This window comes from Dipodomys spectabilis, unplaced genomic scaffold (genome assembly GCF_019054845.1).
Source record: "Dipodomys spectabilis isolate Male_0828 unplaced genomic scaffold, ASM1905484v1 ptg000017l, whole genome shotgun sequence".
NCBI lineage: Eukaryota > Metazoa > Chordata > Mammalia > Rodentia > Heteromyidae > Dipodomys > Dipodomys spectabilis.
In genome coordinates, this window is record NW_024870694.1 from 10,397,382 (window position 1) to 10,424,136 (window position 26,755).

General features: G+C 42.0%; 2 protein-coding genes, 1 non-coding gene and 1 pseudogene across 5 annotated transcripts in view; 2 read left to right on the forward strand and 2 right to left on the reverse strand.

The window, feature by feature from the left end:
• Window positions 1-10,107, reverse strand: Cep19 (centrosomal protein 19). 3 transcript variants are annotated; one of them, XM_042668304.1, is made up of 4 exons: window positions 9,990-10,107; window positions 9,658-9,801; window positions 4,063-4,260; window positions 1-1,514 (listed from the first exon to the last, which is right to left on the reverse strand). In XM_042668304.1, exons 3-4 carry the CDS (start codon window positions 4,190-4,192, stop codon window positions 1,153-1,155), a joined length of 492 nt encoding a protein of 163 aa, XP_042524238.1. In that variant the 5' UTR covers window positions 4,193-4,260; window positions 9,658-9,801; window positions 9,990-10,107; the 3' UTR covers window positions 1-1,152. The 3 variants fall into 3 exon arrangements, with proteins under 3 accessions (XP_042524238.1, XP_042524223.1, XP_042524230.1); XM_042668289.1 differs by having other exon boundaries at window positions 4,063-4,263; XM_042668296.1 differs by lacking the exon at window positions 9,990-10,107 and having other exon boundaries at window positions 4,063-4,263; window positions 9,658-9,905.
• Window positions 9,601-26,755, forward strand: part of Pigx (phosphatidylinositol glycan anchor biosynthesis class X) — a 19,966-nt gene continuing 2,811 nt past the window's right edge. Inside the window, exons 1-5 of the mRNA XM_042670303.1 lie at window positions 9,601-9,880; window positions 10,216-10,533; window positions 15,471-15,534; window positions 19,523-19,664; window positions 24,655-24,868. Coding sequence (XP_042526237.1) covers window positions 9,601-9,880; window positions 10,216-10,533; window positions 15,471-15,534; window positions 19,523-19,664; window positions 24,655-24,868 — 1,018 coding nt within the window. The remainder of the gene's footprint in view (window positions 9,881-10,215; window positions 10,534-15,470; window positions 15,535-19,522; window positions 19,665-24,654; window positions 24,869-26,755) is intronic.
• Window positions 13,848-14,720, forward strand: LOC122097997 (annotated as a pseudogene).
• Trnav-uac lies at window positions 16,464-16,527 on the reverse strand. Its single transcript has one exon. It is a non-coding gene; the product is annotated as a tRNA-Val (tRNA).

Genomic DNA, 26,755 nt, shown 5'->3' on the forward strand with positions numbered 1-26,755 from the left:
TAGAAGACAACTTAATGTTTATTAAAATTGAGTATTCACAGTACTACTAAAGGCAGCTTTTAAATTACTCAATATATACAATGAGGTATATGGAAAATGATGTAGGTACAGAAGACTCTCTAATTCTGCAAATTCTTTTTGCTGTCTTTGGCAAATATATGTAAGAGATGTGCCTATCTTCAGACTCTGATTTGTTAGCACTATACAAATAATCCCCTTATTACGGTATTTGATGGGAAAGACAGTAGAGATAAACAGATAAAAACAATAATTATTTACATAGCCTTATTTAATGATTATTAATATCCCTAGTGAAAACATAGGACTTCTACCAGTTAAACAGCATTCTAGCAAGAACAAATACATCACCACACAGATACTGTTAAACGAAGATCCTCTTTGTACACCCAAACTCATGAACAGGCCTGGTTGGCAGTACATATTGCTCATTTATTATGGATGGATTTCCCATTTTACAAACAAAGCTCTCATTGTGGTTTGAGAATATTTTTCGTATGTATTTTCTGACCCCACAGAGGCAGAATTCTCCTGCTGTTCATCACAGGCCATCCACGTGAAGCTAGCATGGTGCATTGATAGTCCCCTCTAGTGTTATGTATGCACAAAAACTTAAGTATCCAGACTTAATGTTCTCCAACCATCAAATTACAATTTGTTTACTGTTACTCAAATTAAAAAAAATCTCTTTCTTGTCTCTTTACTACTTTCCTTCCTCTTTTCCCCAGTTGCTCTCAGTTGGAATTCTATTATAAGCTCCTATCCAAATACTACCATTTGAAAGACCAGGCAAAACACTATTTCTCCACTAAGATCTTCCATGATTGTTGCACTGTATAGTAATTTAGGCTCTAACTTCCTGTTTTTACTAAGCACCTGGTTCTAACTTTTTGCTGCTTAACATTATTGATTAGCTTTTCACGGAGTTTTTTTTTTTTATCTCCCAAAGGAGATCCTAAAGGCAGATGCCTATGTGTTCTTCCTATGTTCCTCTTGTACTTACACAGTAAATGTAAATGTCCTGGTTTTTATAACCCAACACATATACTTAGTGCTATTGATAGATTTTTTTTAGAACCAAACTATGTTCTTTATAGAAACATATTCTTCTAGCCTAATAAATTGAGTTTGGCATCAGAACTCATCAGCTGACTCTGTATCCCAGCCACAGGACTGAACTTGTTCATCTTGTGGGAATTCAACCTCAATGTCATAAACAAAATCCGGATCATCCTTCTTCTTCTGATTTTTCTCAAAAAGTTCATCCATGATTCTCTTCCTTTTGGCAAGCTCCTTGTCATCTAGTTTGTTTAGGTCTTCCTCAGGATCAATGGTTGTTTCCTGTTCAATTTGTTTCATGGTTTCCTCTAAGCTTTGTCCCTGCAAGTAACCTCGTAAAAAACTAAACAACTTCTCTAATTGCTTCAGAGATACTTGTTCTAGGTAACTCTTGTGTCTTGGATTATTCTTTAATTGTTCAGCAGCTCTGGAACAATCTGGGAGGGAGGAAAAACCTATGTTACACATTTCATAGATACCAAAAACAATGATAATAAACTATTTGCCATAAATTACTGCTAGAGCGAAAAGAGAACAAAAAGCTCAGAACCCTGAAATCATTGGCTCCATTGTAGTCAAATGGCTAAAGGACTTTGTTGGAATAAATTAGTGTATATAATTATAGTAAGCTGAACTTTGATAGGCACGGGATAGGTATCGGGAGGCATTGGGAGGCAGAAGAGGGAAAATCCCAACTTTAAAGCCAGCCTGATCAAAACAGTAAGATTGTGTCAAAACAATCAACTTATTATTATAAATGACTTTTTATAAACTGAGCTAACATTGTGGAGAAAGAAGGATAGGATGTATTTATTTTTTACTTCCTTAACTTGTGGAGATGTAAAAAATGTTCAACTGAAGAAAATGTCTGAGAATAAAACAGGAAAGATTTTAATGTTTTGTTTTTTTTTGGTCGGTCATGGGGCATGAACTCTGGGCTTGGGTGCTGTCCCTGCACTCTTCAGCTCAAGGTGAGCATTCTACTGCTTTAAACCACAGTGCCACTTCTGGTTTTCTAGTGGTTTACTGGAGATAAGAGTCTCACGGACTTTCCTAGCCTCCTGAGTAGCTAGGATTACAGGCATGAGCCACTGGCACCAGGCAAAACAGGAAAGATTTTAGCCAACAGTCATGGTACTAATAAAATGACGACATAAAAAAAACAAACATTTGGGCCTGGCAAGATGGCTCAGTGGTAGAATGCTTGCCTCACATGCATGAGGCCCTGGGTTTGATTCCTCATGCACCACATAAGCAGAAAAAGCAGGAAGTGGAGTTGTGGCTCAAGTGGTAGAGCACTAGCTGAAGAGCTGAGGGACAGTGTCCAGGCCCAGAGTTGAAGCCCCATGACAGAAAAACAAAACAAAACAAAAAATACAAACAAAAAATTGATGCTACTGAATAATGGTATCTCAGTTGACTTACACAGGCACAATGGCTTCTGACTATAATCCTATCTACTCAGGAGATTTTATTTTTTTATTTTTTTTGCCAGTCCTAGGGCTGGAAATCAGGGCCTGGGCACTGTCCCTGAGCTTCATTTGTTCAAGGATAGCACTCTACCACTTGAGCCACAGCACCACTTTTGGCTTTTTCTCTTTATGTGGTGCTAAGGAATTGAACTCAGGCTTCATGCATGCTAGGCAAGCACTCTACCACTAGGCCACATTCCCAGCCCCTCAGGAGATTTTTGTTGTTGTTTTGCAGATCTGGGACTTGAACTCAGGGGCTGAGTGCTGTGTCCCTGGTCCCTGAGCTTTTCTGCTCAAGGCTAGTGCTCTACCACTTGAACTATAGCTCTACTTCCAATCCTACCTACTGAAGAGGCTGAGATCAAGAGGATGAAAGTTTGAGGACAGTCCAAGCAAAAAGTTATCAGAACTCTCATCTCAACCAATATAAAGTTGAGTAGTGTGGCATGCACCTGTCATCCCAACTATATAGGAAGCATAAATTGGAGGAGTGCAGTTCAGGATGGGCTAGGAAAAAAGTGAAGCTTTATTCTTTTTTTTTTGGATGTCAGCAGTGGGGCCTGAACTCTGGGCCTGGGCGCTGTCTCTCAGCTCAAGGCTAGCACTCTACCACTTGAGCCACAGTACCACTTCAGACTTCTTCTGCTTATGTGGTGCTGAGAAATCGAACCCAAGGCCTCATGCATGCAAGGCAAGCACTCTACCACTGAGACACCTTCCCAGCCCAATTTGAACTAACTTCTGTTGCTTGAGACTCAATTGTTCAGTACTGAGGACTGAGCCCAGGGTCTCACATACAAGTGTTCTACAAGTGAGCCATTCCCTCTCTCTCTCTCTCTCTCTTTATTTTTTGTCGGTCATGGGCTTGAACTCTGGGCTTGGGCGCTGTCCCTGCACTCTTTAGCTCAAGGAGAACACTCTACCGCTTGAGCCACAGCGCCACTTCCAGTTTTCTAGTGGTTTATTGGAGATAAGAGTCTCACAGACTTTCCTGTCTGGGTTGGCTTTGAACCTGGATCCTCTCAGATCTCAGCCTCCTGAGTAGCTAGGATTACAGGTGTGAGGCACGAGTGCCCAGCTCCCTCTCTCATTTTTTTAAACTTAAATGTGAGGCAGAGTATCCCTCAGTTGCTCAAGTTGGCCTCAAATATGAGATTTTTCCTGCCTCAGCCTTCCAAGTAGCTGGGGATACAGGCATGTGCTACTGTACTTGAAATCAAACATTCTTCAGTGATTAAGAGAATGTATAGATCAGGTGCTAGTGGCTCACATCTGTAATCCTAGCTACTCAGGAGGCTGAGATCTGAGGATTGTGGTTCAAAGCCAACTAGGGCAGGGAAGTCTGTGAGACTCTTATTTCCAATTAACCACTAGAAAACTGGAAGTGGTAACATGGCTCAAAGTTGTAGAGCACTAGTCTTCAGCAAAAGAGCTCAGGGACAGTGCCATATGACAGGAAGAAAAGGAGGGGAGAGGAGGTATAGGATAGTAGGCAAGACAGAACATGAGGTACCTGAAAACTTTGAAAAGTTTCGAACTGGCATGATGCGCTGACGACTCTTCCCTTTGATTTCATTCTCATAAATTAAGATGATAGCAGGAGGCTGGAATCTAATTCCACACTTCTTGGCAGTGCACATCATTTTTCACATATGCCTCAGGGTAAATTAAATGAAACTTGATGAAGATGTATTAACTGCATAATAATTTCCTGCTGATGGGAGAAAGAACATCAATTAGGTGTTGACCGCATCTCCCTTCCTTTGGCTCTCCTCTCCAGCAGATAAGGCTGTTGTCCAGTTTTAGAATTGCAAACCACGTTGCAAACTCAATAATTTTAGGGCAACCCTGAAAGTTCAGTTTGACCCTGAAGTTTGTTGGATTTTTTTTTTTTTGGCCAGTCCTGGGGCTTGAACTCAGGGCTAGTCCCCTGTCCCTGAGCTCTTTAGCTCAAGGTTTGTGCTTTACCACTTGAGCTTCCAGTTTTCTGAAATTAGAGGTAAAAGTCTCACTGATTTTTCTACCAGAGCTGCCTTTAAACCATGGTCCTCAGATCTCAGCCTCCTGAGTAGCTAGGATTACAGGCATGAGCCACTGGTGCCAGGCTAGTTTGTAGATCTTTTAAGACTCTCTGGTTCCTTGAAGGGTATGTTTGTTGACACATGAGCCTAGGCATGCAATTCAGCTTGGACCTAAATGTATGGCATTCTTACAAAAGACTGAATAAGCTTAAGAACAAAACTTACAGGGTCTTTTCTATTGCTCAATTAAGAAAGTGTATCAAAGCAGGGCGCTGGTGGCTCACACCTAGCTACTCAGGAGGCTGAGATCTGAGGATTGAGGTTCAAAGCCAGCCCAGGCAGGAAAGTCTGTGAGACTCTTATCTCCAATAAACCACTAAAAAACTGGAAGTGGTGCTGTAGCTCAAGAGGAAGAGCACTTGCCTTGAGCTGAAGAGCTGAGGAACAGAGACAAAAAAAAAATAGTGTATCAAATGAATGACAGAAAAGTAAATTCAGACTCTGCTGGGATGGGGCATGTGAGGGAGGGGCAGGTGAATGAAGATGTATAGTTTGATTCAAGAAGAGGTAAGAGAGTAAGAGAAGGGAACAGAGGGGGTGAGTTTTATTGGGATACATTGTATGCATATTTGGAAATGTCACAATGAGACTCCTCTTTGTATAACTAATGTAAACTATTAGAAATCTTTTGTGTGTGTGTGTGTGTTTGTGTCATGGGGCTTGAACTTTAGGCCTGGGCACTGTCCCTTAGCTCTTCATCTCAAGGAGAGTGCTCTACCACTTGAGCTACAGTGCCACTTCCGTTTTTTTGGTGGTTAATTGGAGTTAAGAGTCTCACAGACTTTCCTGCCCAGGCTGGCTTTGAACCTCAATTGTCAGATCTCAGCCTCCTGAGTAACTAGGATTACAGGCCTGAGCCACCGGTGCCTGATGCTAGAAATCATTTTTAAAAAGTCAACAAACAACAACAAGAAAAAATATATCAATCACTACCTATACCAAGATATAGAGGAAATTTTTATCCTGAGAGGTTCTCCAGACCACATCTCCCTTGTACTTTCTAAATGATTTCACACACTGATCTTTCTTTCTTTCTTTCTTTCCTTTCTTTCCTCTCTCTCTCTCTCTCTCTCTTTCTTTCTTTCTTCCTTTCTTGTGGGGGTGGAGGGCAGGAAGAAGATGGAGCTTAGTGGTATAGTGCGGGCCTAACAGGCACAAGACCCTGAGTTCAATCCCTACTCCTACAAAAAGAAAAAACAAAAATAACATCTTTTTTTTAAAAGCAAACAAACTTACTTTTTTTCCCCTTTAGGTCTATATGGCTCAGGACAGAAAGGAACATATCTATTTTATCACAGTTTCTCAGCATATCTGGAATATAGCAGGCCTTCCATATATACTAAGTTAGGGATATATATATATATATATATATATATATGTATATATATGTGTGTATATATGCAAGGCTTCTATATATTAAGATAGATCAGAGGGCCCCACCTTTCCGTGGGTTATTGGGTCAGAAGTTAGGCACTATTATACATTACTACCTACTAATAAGTATTGTTGAATGCTGGTGCTGAGGCTTTTGTTAAGTCTTTATTGTAAATACTCTTTTAATGATTTCTGTGAATGGTTAAAACTATCAAGAGTAAGCCATTTGACAAACCTGAAGTGGAAGGAACTGTCAGCCACAATCTCTTTCCTGGCCACCAGCCAGATAGTCTTCATGGTAAATGCTATTTTCAAACACCACTGTGTGTGTTACTGGAAACTGAATCCAGGGCCTCAAGCATGCTTGGCAAGCACTCTCCAGAGCTCTATTTCTAGCTAGTTGTATGTTTGTATGTGTGCGTGCGTGCGTGCGTGTGTGTGTGTGTGTGTGTGTGTGTGTGTGTGTGTGTGTGTAGGGTAATGTACCATGCATGTGTACATGCTTGAACTCAAGGCCTGGGTACTGTCCCTGAGCTTTTTGCTCAAGGGTACCACTCTATCACGTGGGCCACAGTTCCCCTTCAGGCATTTTGGTGATTAATGGAGATAAGACTTTTATATAGACTTTCCTGCCTAGGCTGGCTTCAAATCCTAACCATTAGTTCTCAGCCTTCTGTATAGCTAGGATGACAGCAGTGCCGGGCTCTAGTTGTTTCTGACACTTTAGAATTATTCTAGGACACTTCTGTTGCTACAGAGAAGTATTACAACCATGGCTAAATACGTATTCCAGTCAGCGCCACTCCAGATACTCTGCATGAGCCTTGGAAATGGCTCTTAACCAAGAAAAACCTTGGTGACCCTCAAATTTTTTTTTTATCCAAGCAAGAGAGAATGGGTCCCCTTTTGCTTCAGCAGAAGGCTTGTGATTGGTGTAGATCACAACAATTGGCTTGAAAGGCTGCGTTGTGATTGGTATAGATCATAAGCTTCATTCTCATGAAGAGCTATGATTAGTGCAAACACACTTATCCCCTTCTGGTTATATGAGTAGACTCTGGAGCTCACTTTTCCAGTTGGGAGACACCCTCCTGTGCTGCCCTCAGTGTTGCAACATTAGATTCTCTCCAGTCCTCGTTTCTTATCTACTTTTGATCTTAGTAGAACAGGTTGAGCTGACAACACAAGGAGACAGTGGAAACACCAGCAGGCGAGTAGGAGCAGCAGCAGTGGCAGTGTAGAAGCAGTAACAGTTAAAGAACAGCTCCAATGAGCTCCCAAGCCTCAAAAGTCAACTGTGCTGACACCCTAGGTCTAAGAGCTGTTAACACTAGATGTTGTAGGAGTTGAAGTCTGTCCAGGAGCTGTAAGATTAGCAAATGCTGCTTGTGGCTGTCACTCACTGCTGCTGCAAGTGGAGCACTGGAATAGCTGCTACCTGCCACGGCCACTGTTGGTTAAAGCACAGAGGAATAAGCTTCCAACCTGAGTCCCTAAAGCTTAGAGAAATAACTTCCCCAACTTTTCAGGGCCTGATGTTGTAATGCTCTGGGTCTGCAAGTTCAAACCCTATACTTTCTGCACCCAAGGGCCCTGTACCACCAATACTTGGAGAGTTATTCCCGTGTACTCATGATGTTTACAGAGCAAAACAACCCTGGTCAGCTGACTGGTAACAATCTATGCATTTACAACCTAGAAGCCAGATCAAAAAGGCAGATCTGAGGGAGAATTAGCATGTCCATATAGAAAAACCAGTTATATTTACATGGCTTCTATTGCAGCCTATTTATCTCATTATGGTTTTGTTCTAGTTTTTTTTTTTTTTTTGCAGGGGTTTCTTTTCTTTCCTTCCCTCAGCCTCAGTGCCAAAATATATTTAATTATAGGAACTGTTTTTGTTTTGTTTTGTTTTTGTTGGTCGTGGAGCTTGAATTCTGGGCCTGGGCGCTGTCCCTCAGCTCTTCAGCTCAAGGCTAGCGCTCTACCACTTAAGCCGCAGCACTACTTCCAGCTTTTTCTGTTTATGTGGTGCTGAGGAATCGAACCCAAGGCCTCATGCATGCAAGGCAAGCATTCTACCACTAAGCCACCTTCCTAACCCATAGGTACTGTTTTTGATGTGTGTATGATATTTTCAGAAAGATTCTCAAATGTTGAAAACCTTGAGTTAAGGTTTTGGAATAGGGCTCAGCGTCCATGAGTATGCAGCAGAGAGGCTGGACTTGCAGACTCAGAGGCTTATTGCAACAAGCCCTTACATCTGGGGAGTTACTAATCCAGGCTTTAGGAACTCAGGCTGGAGGTTTATTGCTCTGGGCTTTAGCCAACCAGTGGCCTGGATTTTGGAAATGAATGATATGAATGTTCTACTTCCAACAGCAGTCATAAGGTGATGATAGTTTCATATATGGACTTTTGCTGAAGCAACACTTAACATAGTTTTTCAAAATCTCCTTTATAATTAAAAATTTTAAATTCAACACTAATTATGCATGTTTATGTAGAAAACTGGAGACAAAGGAAGGAGGAAGAAAATGTGAAATAACCACTCTTGATTTCCTAGTCTTTTTTTCTAGGCATATGCGCTATTTCCTATCTATTTTCTATCCCTATATATTTCTTGACTTACAAAATTAACCTATGTGATTATAATTGTCAAATATTCTATGGATGTGAAATAATTTGTATAATAATTCTTCATTGTTCACAAATAAAATAAAATAAAAAAATAAATTAAAAAAATTCTTCATTATTGGATAAGAGAATTTTAAACTGTTAGGAAGTTAATCACAAATAATTATTTTTGCCAATTATGGTGGAGCACATATGTACTCCCACACTTGGGAGGCTGAGACAAGAGGATCTTGATTTTGAAGCCAGTTGGGGCTACAAAGACTCTGTCTCAAAAACAAACAAACAGGGGCTGGGAAGATAGCTCAGTGGTAGAGCGCTTGCCTTGCATGCCTGAGGCCCTGGGTTTGATTCCTCAGCACCACATAAGCAGAAAAAGCCGGAAGTGGCGCTGTGGCTCAAGTGGTAGAGCACTAGCCTTGAGCTGAAGAGCTGAGGGACAGTGCCCAGGCCCAGAGTTCAGGCCTCATGACCGACAAAAAAAACCCAACAACCACCAACTTTTAAAAATTACTGAGCTCTGCCTTTGATCTAATCTAATAACCAAATACTACTCCCAGCCCATTTCATCAAAATTTAGACATTAGTAAAGTTTCTAGAAAATAATACTCAGCACAATATAAACTACCCATTCAAGCAAATGTCCATACTTATGAATGATGTCTCAACAGATACCCCTGTCGTTTTTTTTTCCACTATACATTCTTTCGTTTCTTAAATTTTAACTTTAATGTTTACTAGTCTTTATAATGTTAGAAATGTAAAATAATTCCAGGAGGATCATCACGATCAGAATCATAAAAAGCCTGTCCTCAGCCTTTCTCTTCTCCCCCAGTAACCAGTTACAATTCTTTTAGGTATTTTTTCAAATCCTCTCCGCATTTTAAGATATTTGGAAGAAGCATACATGAATCCGTATTTCTCCACACCATCCTTACACCGCCACTTTCAGGGTTAAACACATGCACTCATTCCCCCCCGTTGTGACGGGCCCGGGCCAGCAGACAGATTCTGAGTACCTAGTTATCTTTAAGGTGAACACCGTCCTTCTGCGGGTCAGTGACTGCCGAGGCCTTGGTGTCTCTCATCGTAGCCGGACACGGATCTCGGTGCGAAGCCGCTTCCCTTCACGTCCCTGCCAGCGCAAGGCTGACCTTCTTATCCTTAAAGAAATACACAGAGTGTATCTCCTCCTGCAGGCCCACGTCCGAACCTCCACCCGAACTCTCCGCACAGACACGGGCCTGAGCCTCAGCAGAGCCTGGCGCGGCAGGAAGGAGCGACAGCCAGAGCTTAGACAGGCGTGACCGTAGGGTGAACTGGCCGGCCGGAGGCCCGAGCCCGTACTCACCCGACGTCACCGACGCAGCGAGCCTTCTCCAGGGGCCACGCCTGGGAGGTACGAGGTCCGGGGATCCCGTGTCCAGGGTCCGGCTGCGGGGCCCGCGGAGCTGTTCCCACGGCAACCACCTCCCCCGCCGCCCCCCCCCCCCGCGACTAAGGCGCATGCGTTACTTCCCGCCCCGCCCACGAGGGGGCGTGGCAGCGAAGGTGCACTAGGTGGGGCCGGCGAACAGGCGGCAGTCGGCCTCTCGCGGCGCCTGGAGCCGGAGGGGGTTCCAAGCTGAGGAGATCTGGGAAACCGCCGGACCCGGACCCGGCGTGTACGCGCTCTCAGCCTTGGTCACCGCGTCGGGGTGGCGCCTCTAGTGAGGCGTGTGCAGGCTCTGTCTGCGTCCTCATCTGGTCTTCCCGCGCCCCTCTCGGGCGTCCGCGCTCCGGCGTCCTGGCTGCCCGGTTCGTGGCTATCCGGGCAGTGGCCTGGCTGCTCGTTGGGTTGGCCGGGCTCACCCACTCGCTGGCCTCGGCCTTCAGCGACGCCCCCTTTGGCGCTGGTAAAGGGGACGGGGCTTGGGTGGGAAGGGTGGTGGTCCGGCGGGACTCGGGGGTCCTCTGGGCGTCGCGGTGGGCCGCCGTAACCGGGGGCGGGGCCCTAGAACGGAGGATGATCCGAGGAGGCGCCAAACAAAGGCCGCGAGCCTCTGCTTCTCCTCGCGGGAATCTCTGCCCCTGATCCCAGACTGGTGTGGAGTCGGGTTTTGGTGGTTCCGAGGCCGGGACTGGCCGCAGTGACCCAAACACGGACCAACCACAGTCATGAAGCGTCTTGGGATACTAGTGGATTCCTGAAACTTCTCTTCCCTCTTCCCCTCCCTGCCCTCCCCCCCCCCCCCCAGCCAGACGGGTATCCGCGCCCCGTAAGGTGTGACGCTCCCCAGGCTGTGCCTAATACCCCCGCGTGTACTTGGGCGCGAGGTTGGGGGTAGGTGTGTGGAGGGTTCGTTCTACGCACGTCTTTGCTGATAGACCGGGTTGGTCTGGGGTTTCTTTATGACAAGGGACTGGGAATCTTCGGATCTGGGTCCATTACAGCCTGAACGCTGAAACAAGTGCTGTTACACTTGGGGATTAGCCAGCCCCAAGCCGAACACGGCACCATTTAGATTTGCTGTGTGGAGGGAAAGTCAGACACGTGCTAGAGTAATAAAGTGTGACGAGGCTCGATAGGAAAGTCAGCACCGACCCCCGATGAGTTTCTCCGGCTACAAAATGAGGGTGTCATATTTGCATCTGCGACTCAGCACAGTTCTGACTTTTGGTAGCATGTTCGTTTACAAACTTATTGAAAAGATGATGAAGCCAAATAGATTTATTTATTTTCCCCGTTTTGAGGCTTAAACTTTGGGATCAGAGTCACATACTTTCCTGGCCAAGCTGGCTTCCAACAGCGGTTTTCAGATATCAGCCTCCTGACTACCTAAGTTTACAGGTGTAAGACATCAGCTCCTGGCCAAATAGATTTTTTAAAGCAACTGGTCTTGGGATCTCCAAGAACTCTTCCAGCATTGCATTTTATTTTATTTATTTATTTTTTGGTCGGTCGTGGGGCTTGAACTCTGGGCCTGGGCGCTGTCTCTCAGCTCTTCAGCTCAAGGCGAGCGCTCTACCACTTGAGCTACAGCGCCACTTCCGGTTTTCTGGTGGTTTATTGGAGATAAGAGTCTCATGGTCTCTCCTGCCCGGGCTGGCTTTGAGCCGCGATCCTCAGATCTCAGCCTCCTGAGTAGCTAGGATTACAGGCGTGAGCCACCAGCGCCCGGCAGCATTGCATTTTATAATTAAAAGGGGTCAATTTCCAGCACCAGTTCAGGCCATCACGACCAAATAAAGTAATATTTAAGAGGGGTAGAGTTGGAGGCATGGCTTAAGTGGTAGGACACCTGCCAGTGAGCAAAAATAAAACAGGTAGAGGGAGACACTTGTTTTTTTCTCCTTTAAGACAAGGATTTGCTATATATTCCGGGCTGGCCTCCTCTTTGGCGTTCCCTACTTAAGTGTCCCAAGTGTTGAGTTTACAGGCATAAACTTACTATGTGTAGCTAAGAGGATGGATTCTTGAAAGTGAATTCAGATAGAAATTATTTGCCTTAAAAATCAACTATAGGTATCAGTTGCCCACACATATTATGGACGCTTGTGAAACATGCCTGTAATCCTAACTACTCAGGAGGCTGAGATCTGAGGATTGGGATTTAGTGAGTCTTAAAGCCAGCCCAGGTGACTTTTCTCTAACCAGCAAAAAGCCATAAGTGGAGGTGAGGCGCAAGTGGTACAGTGCCACTTTGAGTGAAAAAGCTAAGCAAGAACAAGGCTCTGAGTTAAAGCCCCAGTACTAGCACACACAGACAAACCCAGAATCAATTCTGGGCCGAAGAGTGATTAAGGGAACATAATGGGATGAACTTCCTGGACATAACTCTGGAATTATCACAGTGAGACCTACTATTAATGTATGGTAGTAAACATGAAAAAATAATACTTAATATACTATACTATTTCTAAAATAGCCTTCTCTAGCATCTAAAATGAATGATTTACTACTCTCTGGAATACATCCCAATAGAATTTAATAGTTAGGCAAAACTTGTTTTCTAATGAGTCACTGTCTTACTAGTTGTATGACCCACCACTAATTAACTATAAACCCTTGCTTTCTCCTGTGTTCAAGTAGCTTTACACCTACTTGATGTGCTAAGTTGTAAAAGTTACAAAAAACAGAAAATGTGAAAGCTCAAAGGACAAGATTGAATATGGAGATTTTAGCATTTTTTCTGCTTTCTTTCCTAATTTCAAAAGGTTTTGCCTCCCTGTCATTTTCTTAGTGCATCTTCTCAAGAATAGAGCTAGTGGGTTAGTGGCATGCAGTCTACATGGTTGCTGAGTGTTTTAATATTCTTCCTACATACATCTAGCTTTTGCTGTGGAGGCTAGTTCTATAGCCTGGCATTGTTGGTAGTGGGCAGAGACTGAATTTTTAATTTTATGGTAGGTAAGTTGAGTGATAGCATGGAATCAGTCAAGTAAAATTTTGGTTATTTTAACCTTATAAATGAAGTCTTTGGATGTTTGAGTGCCTCAGTTTCCCTTTTTATTTTAAGCCCCTCCCCCAGGCATGGATGTTAGAATACAGAAGTTATCATTATGTAGTTGATAAGGGCACAGTTTCAATGAGCTATGTTTAAAACAGAAATTTTGGCTCTTAAGCCATTCTATGTTGTTTTTTTTTGTCCTGGGATTAATCTGAATGAAGTACTATTAATAGAATGCTTACTATATGGTAGCATTGTTCTCAGTGCTTCTACATATATTAAATTCTTTTTCTTATTTTTTTTTGACAGTCTTGGGGCTTGAACTCAGGGCCTGAGCACTGTCTTTGAGCTTCTTTTGCTCAAGGCTACCACTTTACCACTTGAGCCACAGTACCACTTTTGGCTTTTTCTGTTCATGTGGTACTGAGGAATCAAACCTAGGGCTTCATGCATGCTAGGCAAGCACTCTTCCACTAAGCCGCCTTCCCAGTCCCTATATTAAATTCTTACGAAAACTACAGAGATAAATTATTTTGCTCAAAGACACAGAGCTATCAATAGACTAATATTTGAAATCAGAGAATTGAACTCCAAAGTCAGTATTTTATGTTATTTTTATTTATTTAATTTTTTTGTCCAGGGGCTTGAACTCAGGGCCTGTGTGCTGATTCCAGAGCTTTTATGCTCAAGTTTAGCACCCTACCACTTGAGCCACAGCTCCATTTCTAGCTTTTTAGTGGTTAATTAGAGATGAGTCTTTCAGGGTTGATGCTGTGAAGATGTGACTCGTGGTTGCTGCAACCATATCCCACGGCCATGTGCACCAGTGCCTGGGCCTTGGCCCTAAGTCTTGAATCCACTTGATATGTGACTTTTTTATGGAACTGGTGCAAAATGGAACTGGTGCAGCATGAACTCATTGAGGCACAGTAGGGGTGCATGGATGAAATGAGGGGCTATATCTAGAAGCTTATGGCTGACTTCTGGCTCACAGAGGAGGACTTGATCCCAAAGCTCTTTCAAGTACTGGCTTCTCGCTACTGAGATCAGAATGGAGGTTACACAAGAATGCTGCAGGGCTGGGAAGGTGGCTCAGTGGTAGAGTGCATGCCTTGCATGCCAGAGGCCCTGGGTTCGATTCCACAGCACCATATAAGCAAAAAGAAAAAAGCCGGAAGTGGCGCTGTGGCTCAAGTGGTAGAGTGCTAACCTTGAGCTGAAGAGCTGAGGGACAGTGCCCAGGCCCTGAGTTCAGGCCCCATGACCGGACCCAAAAAAAAAAAAAAGAATGCTGCAGATCCCAAATCGTAATAAGCAGGATCCAGCCAAGATGGCAGTGATGGAATACAAAGGGAACTAACTGCCTCCCACCCCTACTTGTGCCTCTCAGAAACAGCAACCTTACACTCTTAAACCAGCTACTGCCGGGGCTGTAACAGGACCTCCAACAAAACCAGCCTCCACAGCTCCCATACAGCCGAAACACCAAGGATTTAACTGGAGTTGAAGGGTTTATGACTCTTCAATGAACAGTATCATAGGTCTTTGGAGCTCTTTGAATGGCAAAAAGAAATGGAGTTACTATTGTAGAATATATAGTCTTAACAGGGCCCAGAAATGGGAGCCAGATGGCCCTCTCTTTGTACAATACATAACATTTCTTACACCCCCCCCAAAAAAAAAATCTTTCAAACTGTACAGACTGATTTCAAGCCATGATCCTCAGATCTCAGTCTCTTGAACAGGTAGGATTACTGGTATGAACCCCTGGCACTCAGCTCTACCATCAGTATTTTCAACCAAGATGCTACACTGGAAATAGATCTACATGCAATTCAAACAGCTTAAATTTTTTGTTGAGGTGTATTGAGGCTTGAACTCGGGGTCTTATACTTGGTAGGCAGGTGCTCTGCTGCTGAGCCTTTGTGATTTTTTTTTTTGGAGATAGGATCTTGCTTCCTATCCAAGCATATACCTGGGTGGTCATTGCCTATGTTAGGCTTCCCATCCTGAGAGAACAGGCATATGCCACAATGTCCAGCTCTCTTTTATTGAGAGGGTCTTTCACAGACTTCTCTGTCCTGGCTGGACTTGAACCCTGATCCTCTCTATCTCAGCCTTCTGTGTAGCTAGGATAACAGGTGCCATCTATTGGTTGATACAGTGTCTCATGGACTGTTCTTCCTGAGTTGTCCTGGAATATGGATCCTCCCTCAGTTTTCCAAGTAGCTAGAGTGAGCCACCCCTTCCTACCTAAACTATTTAACATTAAATTTTTTTTTGTTTTGCCTTTAGGTTGGTTAGTTTTTCTGACAACCTAAGCATATTGGTGTAATTATTTTCAGTTGTTTAAATATTCTTTCACTGAGTGTCTATTTTAAGAAGTCTTTGGATTCTTACAGGCATCAGGGCCACTTGTTCTGAAATTATTTTGAGGCAAGAAGTTTTGAAAGATGGTTTCCACAGGTAAGTTACCCATTGATTTCTACTTATATTCACATACTGTCATATAATTAGAGAAAGAGTTGGTAGTTAAAATATGGACAAATTGAAATAAGGATATCCTATGTGCTTCAAACTTTGAAACTATTAAAGTAATAGTGGAGAAAATATATGCTTAATTTTATATATATAGCCAGAAGCTACATTTACAATATCTCATTTAATCTTCACAACAGCCATGAGACAGATATTTCTTGATTTTTAGATGTGGAAACTAGGGCTCAGAAATTTAAATAACTTGATAGGGTAATAGAGCTGACTCAGATAATATTATTGCGCTGTGCTTTAAAGCTGTGCTGTCAAATAATATGTATCTCTTGAAATAATGATTTCTTCTTTACTAGACTTCGTTCCAAATAACCAAGCTGTTTCTAAATCTAAAACTGTTTTCAAAAGACAAATGTTTGCCAGGCATTGGAGGATCATGCCTATAATCCTAGCTACTAAGGAGGCTGAGATCTGAGGACCCAAGTTTGGAGTCAGCTTGGCCAATAAAGCCTGTGAGATTCTTTTTTATTTTTATTTTTTTTTGGGGGGGGGGGTCTGGTCATGAGGCCTGAACTCTGGGCCTGGGCACTGTCCCTCAGCTCTTCAGCTCAAGGCTAGCGCTCTACCTCTTGAGCCACAGCGTTACTTCGGCTTTTTTCTTTTCGCTTATGTGATGCTGAGGAATCGAACCCAGGGCCTCAGGCATGCAAGGCAAGCTCTCTACCACTGAGCCACCTTCCCAGCCCCATGTCTGTAAGATTCTTTTTTGTTTTGTTTTTTTTTTGGGTCCGGTCATGGGGCCTGAACTCTGGGCCTGGGCACTGTCCCTCAGCTCTTCAGCTCAAGGCTAGCCCACTACCACTTGAGCCACAGCGCCACTTCCGGCTTTTTTCTTTTTGCTTATGTGGTGCTGGGAATCGAACCCAGGGCCTCATGCATGTAAGGCAAGCGCTCTACCACTGAGCCACCTTCCCAACCCAGTCTGTAAGATTCTTAATCTTCAATTAATCACCAAAAAAAAAAAAAAAAGCCATGATTGGAACTGTGGCTCAAGTAGTAAAGTTCTAGTCTTGGTCACAAATGCTCAGGGACAGAACCTAGGCCATGAGTTGAAACTAGCACAAAACCTAGGCCCTGGTCAGTCACAAAAACAAATAAATAAATGATAAATGTTTGGGGATGAGGATACAGCATGCATAAGGCCCTGAGTTTGATTCTTAGCCCCACAAACAAAAAAGATGTTTGTTAGTATTGAAGATCTAAAAGGCTGGTAAAAAGTTGTGGAAACTATTCCATAAGAAAACTTCCTAGGGCTGGGAAGGTGGCTCAGTGGTAGAGTGCTTTGCATGCATGAGGCTCTAAGTTCAATTCCTCAGCACCACATAAACAGAAAAAGCCGAAGTGGTGCTGTGGCTCAAATGCTAGTGCTCTACCCTTGAGCTGAAGAGCTAAGGGACAGCTCTCAGGCCCAGAATTCAGGCCCCACGAATGACAAAAAAAAAAAAAAGAAAAAAAAAAGAAAAGAAAACTTCCTAAATTTTAATGCTTTTCAAGTGATTTCTTTGAAATGAATCTTAGATCTTTGATAGCTAGATATATAAGTTTAATATTTTTTTAAGTAATTTCATTTTATAGTCACTAAGTGAAATCATCTCACTATCCTCTGTCTTCAAAGTTAGTCTATTCACATAAATGTTTAGGAAATGATATAGTGGAAAAATTTGGTCTTCTTTTTACTTAGATTTGGGCTCAGAGTGTAGTTGTACTTCTCAGTATCTATGTGTCCTTAGACAAGTTAGTTAAGTGTTTAGTACCTTATCAGTGAAGCTGAGAGTGATAATATTTCCTTAGTATTGTGAGGATGAAATCAGAAAACACCAAAAGCTCCTCATTATAGTACTTGTCATATAGTAATTACTCAAGAAATATGTTAACTGTTAATAATGAGTTAGGTGATCAAGTTAGGACTAACAGATTTTATTTATTTATTTATTTATTTATTGTCAGTCCTGGGGCCTAAACTGTTGGCCTGGGCGCTGGCCCTCAGCTCTTCAGCTCAAGGCTAGTGCTCTACCACTTAAGCCACAGCGCCACTTCCGGCTTTTTTCTTTTTGCTTATGTGGTGCTGGGGAATCGAACCCAGGGTCTCAGGCATGCAAGGCAAGCACTCTACCACTGAGCCACCTTCCCAGCCCCTGTCTATTTCTGTTTTATGAAATTGTTGACAACTGGCTGTTGAGGATTCTCTTTTCTCTTTTTGATATTTATTTTTGATGCTGGTCCTGGGTCTTGAACTCAGGGCCTGGGCACTCTCCCTGAGCTTCTTTTTGCTCAAGGCTAGTGCTCTACCACTTGGGCCACAGCTCCATTTCTGGCTTCTTTTGGTGATTTATTTGAGGTAAGGATTCACAGACTTTCTTGCCCACGTTGGCTTTGAACGATTATCCTTAGATATCCATCTGAGTAGCTAAGATTACAGGCACAAGCCACTGGTGCCCAGCTTCTTTTTGATATTTAGCAGTGTATAAAGTAACTTTTACATTTTCAAAGTATAAAAATGGAAGCAAATATATAACAAATTTTAGGTGTCTCAAAAGGCTAAGAGTGGGTGGGTAGGGGGGAGGATGGGATGGGAAGGGGAAACAAAGGAGGAGGCTACAATGCTTGATAAGAAATGTACTCATTATCTTGCCCATGTAATTGTAACCCCTCTGTACAGTATTTTCACAATAAAAAAAAAAAAGGCCAAGAGTATTTGCTATGAGGCTCTTTAAAGAAAGCTTTCCATCCTTGGTTTATGTATTCACAGGCTAGTAATACACTTGTGAGAACTATCTTTTTTTGTTGTTGTTGTTGTCGGTTTTGGGACTTGAACTCTGGGCCTGGGTACTGTCCCTCTGCTCTTCAGATCAAGGCTAGCGTTCTACCACTTGAGCCAGAGTGCCACTTCCTCTTTTTTTTTTTCCCCCAGTACTGGGGCTTTAACTCAGGACTTTGTGCTTGCTAGGCAGGTGTTCCACCATTGAGCATGCTTCCAGCTCTGTTTGGCTGGTTAATTAGAGATAAGGGTGTCATGTACTTTGCTGCCTTTATGAACCACAATCCCCAGTTCTCAGCCTCCTTTTTCTTGTGGGTCGAGGGGGTTTGAACTCAGGGCCTGGGCACTGTCCTTGAGCTTTTTTGTGCAAGGCTACTGCTCTTCTACTTTCAGCCACAGTTCCACTTCTGGTTTTTAGGTGGTTAATTGGAGATAAAAGTCTAGGACTTTCCTGCCCAGGCTGGCTTTGAATCACAATCCTCAGATCTCATCCTCCTGAGTAGCTAGCATTACACACTTGAGCCACCAGCAGCCACCTCCTATAATGTATTTTAAATTAATTTGTAGATATATTTATGAGGTCAGAAAAGATTATATGTATATATACCATATATATGTATATATGTGTATGTATTCATGTAGATATATAAATGGTTTATAGCAAATATTGAACCAGCTGGAGCTATATATATATATATAAATATATGTATATATGTGCATGTGCACACATATGTGAACATATGTATATACTGCAATATGTGATATATGTATATAATATACATGTACATCTATTTACACATGTGTGTATAGATGCATACATATATATTTACACACATATCATTTGTTGAAAGACTTATCTTTCCCTATCAAATTGTGTTGTTTACTTTATTGAAAATATGTGACTACTTTTTGGATTTAATTGTTTTTCAAGTGATCTTAATTTTTTTTCTAATGTTTATTGCTTATAACATAAATTATGAAAGAGCTAATGGGTAACTATGACATAGTATAAATATTTCATTTGTTAATCTACTTTTGGAAAGTGAATTTGAAATATAGTGTTTGTACTGTTGTAGATACAATGTTGTACTATATCATTTAACAATTGAATGAAGAGATTTATTTTAAACTGTACTTGTCTTCTAGAGACCTTGTAATAAAAGTGAAGTTTGGAGAAAGCATTGAAGACTTGCAGACCTGCCGACTCTTAATTAAACATTATATCCCAACAGGACTTTTTGTGGATCCATATGAACTGGCTTCATTACGAGAGAAAAACATAACAGAGGTATAACTATTAAGAATTTTTTTTTGTGAGAAATTAATTTAGGGACTCAATAACTTGGATCAAGGCAAAATACTTCAGACAAACGAATTTACATTTTGTTTAAATATATAAAGCAATACTTAAGCTGAGTCCTGGTGGCTCACACTTGTAAACCTAGCTACTCAGGAGGCTGAGACCTGAGGATTATGGTTTGAAGCCAGTGATGAGTTAAAGTGAGACTTTAATCTCCATTTAAGCTCAAACAAAGCCTGGGCTGTGACTCAAGTGATTGAGTGCTATCCTGGACCCTGAGTTCAAGTTCCAGGACCAGCACAAAAACAAAACAAATAGACACTTTTAGAGATAGAATGGGAGTATTTTTCAACAAGTGAGTTATTACTACAACTTGTTATTACTAATGGGAGTATTTTTCAACAAGTGAGTTATTACTACAACTTGTTATTACTACACCATATGAGCTGGTTTAAAGCTTTTCAGCATGATAGCTTACAGAAAATATTATATACATCTATGTGTGTATACAGAGAAGATTAATAATTAGTAAGTAGTACTTCCATAGCAATTTTGTTAAACTATATTTTATGTATGGAAAAGAAGGAAACAAATACTTAATAGATAGCTATCTATATGCCAGGTATTTTCTTTTTCTTTTTTTTTTAAAGAAGGAAAAATTAACTTTTTTTTTTTTTTTGCTCAGGGAGCTTGAACTTGGGGCCTGGGTGCTGTCCTTGAGCCTCTTTGTGCTAAAGGCTAGTGCTCTATCACTTGAGCTACAGTGCCACTTCTGGCTTGTTCTGAGTAGTTTATTGGGGATGAGAGTGTCATGGGCTTTCTAGCCCAGGCTGGCTTTGAACTGAGATCCTTAGATCTTAATCTTCTGAATAGCTAGGATTACAGATGTGAGCCACTGGCTCCTGGCTTAAAATTAACGTTTTTTTTTTTTTTTTAAATTGTGTCTCACACTACTTATATAAATCAATCTTTTTTTTTTTCCTGCTGGTCCTGGGGTTTGAACTCAGGGCCTGGGCTCTGTCCCTGAGCCTCTCTGTGCTTAAGGCTAGTGCTCTACTATTTGAGCTACAGTGCTACTTCTGCCTTTTTATGTTTATGTGGTACTGAGGAATTGAATCCTGGGTTTCATGCATGCTAGGCAAGCACTTTACACGATGTCACATTCCCAGCCCATAAATCAATCCTATAGCAATCTTAAAGACACATTATCTCCATTTTTTTTTTTTTTTGCTGGTCCTGGGGCTTGAACTCAGGGCCTGGGCACTGTCCCTGAGCTTCATTTTTGCTCAAGGCTGGCACTCTACATCTTGAACCACAGCCAAGAAATGTCTCGGCTACTTATTAATTGACAAGTTTCTCCTTACCTTGATACTTGGCTTCCTAATCTAAACCCTAATCTTGTGTTAATTTTTTCCCCCTACTACTGGGGTTTGTACTCAGAGCCTCACTGCTCTTTAGGCAGGAGCTCTATCACTTGAGCCATATCTCCAGCCCTTCTTTTGCTTTTCAGTTTGTTTTTCAGAAAGAATCTGAAGCTTTTCCCCAGGCTAACCTCAGACCTTGATCTTCCCTCTGCCTCCTGAGTAGCTGAAATTGTGGTCATATACCATCAGGCATAGGCCTGTATTTCTTTTGTTATTTTAAAAATTTATAGAAAAATATATGTCACACAGGCTGGGAATGTGGCTCAGTGGTAGATTGCTTGCCTGGCACTCTGGCTTAAGTAATAGAGTTCTAGCCTTGAGCACAGAGAGGATCAGGGACAGTGCCCAGGCCTTGAGTTCAAGCCCCAGGATTGGCACAAAAAAAAATATGACTATATGTCACATGTCCCATAACCCATAATTGGAAATTGATATATTAATATCAGACATTATTTTTCTTCTTTCTAGCCGAGTTGAGACTATGGCCCAATCCCTTGTGCAGAGGAATGTTGTCATGAAAAGTACTATTACATGTTTATTTTAACTAGATAGAAGGAAAGTTATATGCAGAATTAGTTTTTTTTGTTTTGTTCTGTTTTTCTTTGTTGGTCCTGGGGCTTGAATTCTGGGCCTGGATGATGCCCCTCAGCTCTTCAGCTCAAGGCTAGTGCTCTACCACTTGAGCCACAGCACCACTTCCAGCTTTTTCTGCTTTATGTGGTACTGAGGAATCGAACCCAGAGCCTCATGCATGCAAGGCAAGCACTCTACCACTGAGCCACCTTGCCAGCCCTATATGCAGAATTAGTTGTTGCCTGTATGGAATTAAATCTTCCTGGAGATAAAAATTTTTGCCTCTAATTTAGAACAATTGGACAAAGCAGATGGGTGGTATGGCTACAAAATCCGTTGTAAGGCATTTGAGATCAATCAACACAAGCCCTAAATAAGTTTAGCAAGGGGCTGAAGGTTTAACGGAGTGGGGAGCACACACTTAGCATTCCTGATGTCCTCAGTATAATATCAGCATTGCAAAAAGAAAAAGCTTCACCAAAAGACATCTAATAAACTTGATTTCTTTTATTTATTTATTTTGGTTGGTTGTGGAGCTTGAACTTGGCCTGGGTACTGTCCCTCAGCTTTTTAGCTCAAGGTTAGCGGTTGAACCACAGCACCACTTCCAGTTTTCTTGTGGTTAATTGAAGGTAAGAGTCTCATGGACTTTCCTGACCAGGCTGGTTTTGAACCACAATCCTCAGATCTCAGCCTCCTGAGTAGCTAGGATTACAGGTGTGAGCCACCAGCACCCAGCTCATTTCATTTTTAAGTAAGGTTATTAGAGTGCTCTTTCTTTCTTAGTTCTTCAGTTGGATCCAGCCCAGTGCCTCATACCTTCTTGGCTAGCACTCTACCACTGAGCTATACCTCTAGCCTCTAGACAAACACTTAAATAAAAAGTCTCTTGTACTCAGGGCTGGGAAAGTGGCTCAGTGGTAGAGTGCTTGCCTTGCATGCATGAGGCCCTCAGTACCACATGAACAGAAAAAGCTGGAAGTGGCGCTGTGGCTCATGTGGTAGAGCACTCTCCTTGAGCTGAAGAGCTTAGGGACAGTGCCCAGACCCAAAGTTCAGGCCCCACGACTGGCAAGAAAAAAAAAGTCTCTCATACTCCTTGAAAACAACATAATACTCATTTAACTGATATTTAATTGATATTTTGTAGTTCCAAGTGAAAATACGATGTTTTTGAAACTCTAACTTTTACTCAGTCAAAATATATAATATTTAGACTTCTGCTTTTGTACAAGAAAAGGAGCCAAAGCCCAGCTCATACCTGTAATCCTAGATACAAGGAGGCTGATCTGAGGATCACAGTTCAAAGCTATCCCCAAAAGGAAAGGGCTGAGAATCTTTTTTTTTTTTTTGGGTCTGGTCGTGGGGCCTGAACTCTGGGCCTGGGCGCTGTCTCTCAGCTCTTCAGCTCAAGGCTAGTGCTCCACCACTTGAGCTGCAGCGCCACTTCCGGCTTTTTTCTTTTTTTTTTGCTTATGTGGTGCTGAGGAATCGAACCCAGGGCCTCATGCATGAAAGACAAGCACTCTACCACTGAGCCACCTTCCCAGCCCCAGGGCTGAGAATCTTATCTCTATCTAACCACCAAAACACTAGAAGTAGAAGTGGAGTTGTGGCTCAAGGAGTAGAATATCAGTTTTGAGCAAAAAAGCCCGAGTTCAAGTCCTAGTACTAGCACCAAAAAGAGAAAAAGAGAAGATTTAATATCTCTCTTGAAATAACCAAGAAATAGACAAAATATATAAAATAATGAAACAAGCCATTGAATATCAGGTAGTAAAAGGCACTGATATTGAGAGAAGTAACATATAAACATGAACCCCAGGATTACCCTGTCTTTCTTCCTGTAGTTGTCTTTCGGCTATAGAATTCTTTTTTAAAACTGCATCTTAAAAAAGTTTGCAAGGGCTGAGGATGTCATTCAGAGTAGAAGTGGAGTGTTTAGCATGCATGAGGTCCTGGGTTTGATCTCCAGTATTAACACATAAGATCCAAGATCCTGTGCTGGGCGCCGGTGACTCACACCTGTAATCCTAGCTACTCAGGAGGCTGAGATCTGAGGATCGAGGTTCAAAGCCAGCCTGGGCAGGAAAGTCTGTGAAACTTTTATCTCCAATAAACATGCAGAAAACTAGAAGTAGTGCTGTAGCTCAAGTGGTAGAGCGCTCGCCTTGAGCTGAAGAGCTGAGGGACAGTGACCAGGCCCAGAGTTCAAGCCCCATAACTGACAAAAAAAGAAAAAGATCCAAGCTACTTGTGTGCCACTTTTTCCATTAACTTTTTTTTCTCCCTAATCCTGGGGCTTGAACTTGGAGACTGTCCCTGAGCGTTTTGCTCAAAGCTAGTGTTCCACTTCTAGCCACAGTACCACTTCCAGTTTTCTGGTGGTTAATTGTAGATAAAAGTTTCACAGACTTCCTGCCCAGGCTGGCTTTGAACTGCAATCCTCTGATCTCAGCCTCTTGAGTAGCTAGGATTATAGGTGTGTGCCACCAGTGCCTGGCTCCACTAACTTTTTATACCCACTATGGAAAGAGTTGATAACCTTTGCCTATCTGACTCACTACCATTTTACTTGCTTCACTAAAGAACAGGAAATTACCAAAGTGATCCCATTCACTGTAACCTAATACAGGCTTATGTTTCTGTTACAGTTAGTTTTGTAATTACTGAATGATATCATATTTATTCACATAATTTAACTTACCTTGATACTTGTTTTATCACCTAAACAGAAGTTAGTCAGGAAATTTCATAGAAACTTTTTTTTTATTATGGGGAAACCTGTTACCCCAGGGTATATTTTCTCCAGTAGATTCCTGTGTTTTCTATGAAAAATTGAAAATGGAAGAATAACAGAGGTATTCTTTAAGGGGGTAAATTGACACTTCTGCATATCTGTATAATAGTTGTCTTCATTTACTTTTGGATTTTCATTTTTCCTTATTTCTTATTGATAATACTGGTGTTCTCTTCAACAGGCAGTGATGGTTTCAGAACATTTTAATATAGAAGCCCCCAATTATCTGTCCAGGGAATCTGAAATTCTCATGTACGCCAGAAAAGATGTCCAGTGCATTGATTGTTTCCACACCTTCTTACCTGTGCACTACCGCTACCATCGGCCACAAAGCAAAGATGGAGAAACACATATTGTGGTCAACAACCCAGATCTGTTGATGTACTGTGACCAAGGTGAGGGTGGCAAGGCTTCCAGCAAGACAGACATGGCTAAAGCTTGTTTCTGCCTGGTGCTAGTGGCTCATGCCTATAATCCTAGCTACTCTGGAGGCGAGATCTGAGGGTCACAGTTCAAAGCCAGCCCAGGCAGAAAAGTCCCTATGAGACTTTTATCTCCAATCAACCACTCAAAAACTGGAAGGGGAGATGTGGTTCAAAGTGGTAGAGCACTAGCCTTGAGTGAAAGAGCTCAGGGATAGCACCCAGGCCCTGAGTTCAAGCCCTATTACTGCAAAAAAGGAAAAAAAAAAAAAAGCTTGTTTCTTTTTTTATTTCAACCTTTTGATTGGAAATTGAAACAGATGACCTATAATTACCATCCAAGGGAAGACACAAAACTTTGCTTGCCACCCTAGTGACTGTTTGTCTAATCATAGCCTTCTTCCCTCTAACACTAACCCTTTTTTTCACATTAATGTTATAGATTCTTAGATGTTGTCATTTAGTCTTGTTCATACAATCTTTTATTTCTATGAGGTCCCTTTGTTCGTGCATTTCTCTTTCTTCTTTGAAATTAATCTATTAAAATGACTACAGTCATTTGACCAGTAAGGTTTTTTCTCCTAGCTTCTGTTCTCCTGATTTTATTATGATGGAGTTCCTTATATTCCTCTGACTCCTTTATTTCCTGGATGTCGGCAGTTTGCTCCAGAAGTATGAATAGATGTAGGTTTGATTACTTTGACAAATAGGTAGTAGTGCTGTGTTGTTTTATCAGTAGGCATACTATATCTGTCTTTGTTGCTGTTTATTTGTTTTGTCCTTCCTGGTTTGGGGAATTGAATTCAGGAACTTCTGCATGCTGGGTGAGCATTCTACCACTTGAACAATGCCTCTATGGCCCCTTTTCCCCATTTCCTTTTTTTCAGTACTAGGATTTGAACTGCTTTTTTTTTTTTTATTTTGTTTGTGAAAAAGGGTTTTGCTAATTACACCCAGGCTATTTTCAAACTCATGATTTTCCTGTGTCTACTTCTTAACTAGCTGAGATTATAGGTGTGTACCACCATACCTGGCATTTTGTTTTGTTTTAGTAATACTGGATTTTGAACTCAGGGGTTTTTCTCTTAGTAAGTAGGTATTCTACTGGTTGAACCATACCCCTCAACTCTTGTTATTTTTGATACTGGGTTTCTTTATGTAGCCTAGGTTGATTGTGAACTCAAGATCATTTGGAATGCTGGGGTTAGAGACTTGTGCTCTCCCTGCTGGGTGATTGTTCTCTATAGACATTGATCCACCTTGCTCGCTCCTATCCTACTTTCTTTTTTGTACTGATATTTCAGGTCTTTATGGCTTTGGATGTTTTGTCTCTATTGCATGTCTTTTAGTGTCCTTTTGTTGGCTTTTTTTTGTTGCTGTTGTAACTTTTGACTTTGTCCAGGTTTTTAAAAGGTGAAGATTTTGATGAGTTGAACGCATTTTTTTTTTTTTGGGTCCAGTCATGGGACCTGAACTCTGGGCCTGGGCGCTGTCCCTCAGCTCTTCAGCTCGAGGCTAGCGCTCTACCACTTGAGCCACAGCGCCACTTCCGGCTTTTTTCTTTTTGCTTATGTGGTGCTGAGGAATCGAACCCAGATCCTCATGCATGCAAGGCAAGCGCTCTGCCACTGAGCCACCTTCCCAGCCCAACGCAATTTTTTTTTTTTATTATTTCCTCCTCCTTTTTTTTTTCTGGCTAACATTGGAAGTGAAATCTTGAGTAATCCTGAGTAGCTAGGATTACAGGCATGAGCTACTGTTTCTCTGCTCACTTTTTTTTTGTTGTTGTTGTTGGTTATGGGCTTGAATTCTGGGCCTGGGTACTGTCCCTCAGCTCTTCAGCTCAAGGCTAGTGCTCTA

Bases quoted from the DNA above. Each gene is read 5' to 3' on its own strand.
- Cep19 (XM_042668304.1), bottom strand. From the start codon at position 4,192: ATGATGTGCACTGCCAAGAAGTGTGGAATTAGATTCCAGCCTCCTGCT. The intron at 1,515-4,062 runs GTACCTCATGTT...CCTCCCTCCCAG, and splicing joins AAACTTTTCAAAGTTTTCAG to ATTGTTCCAGAGCTGCTGAA.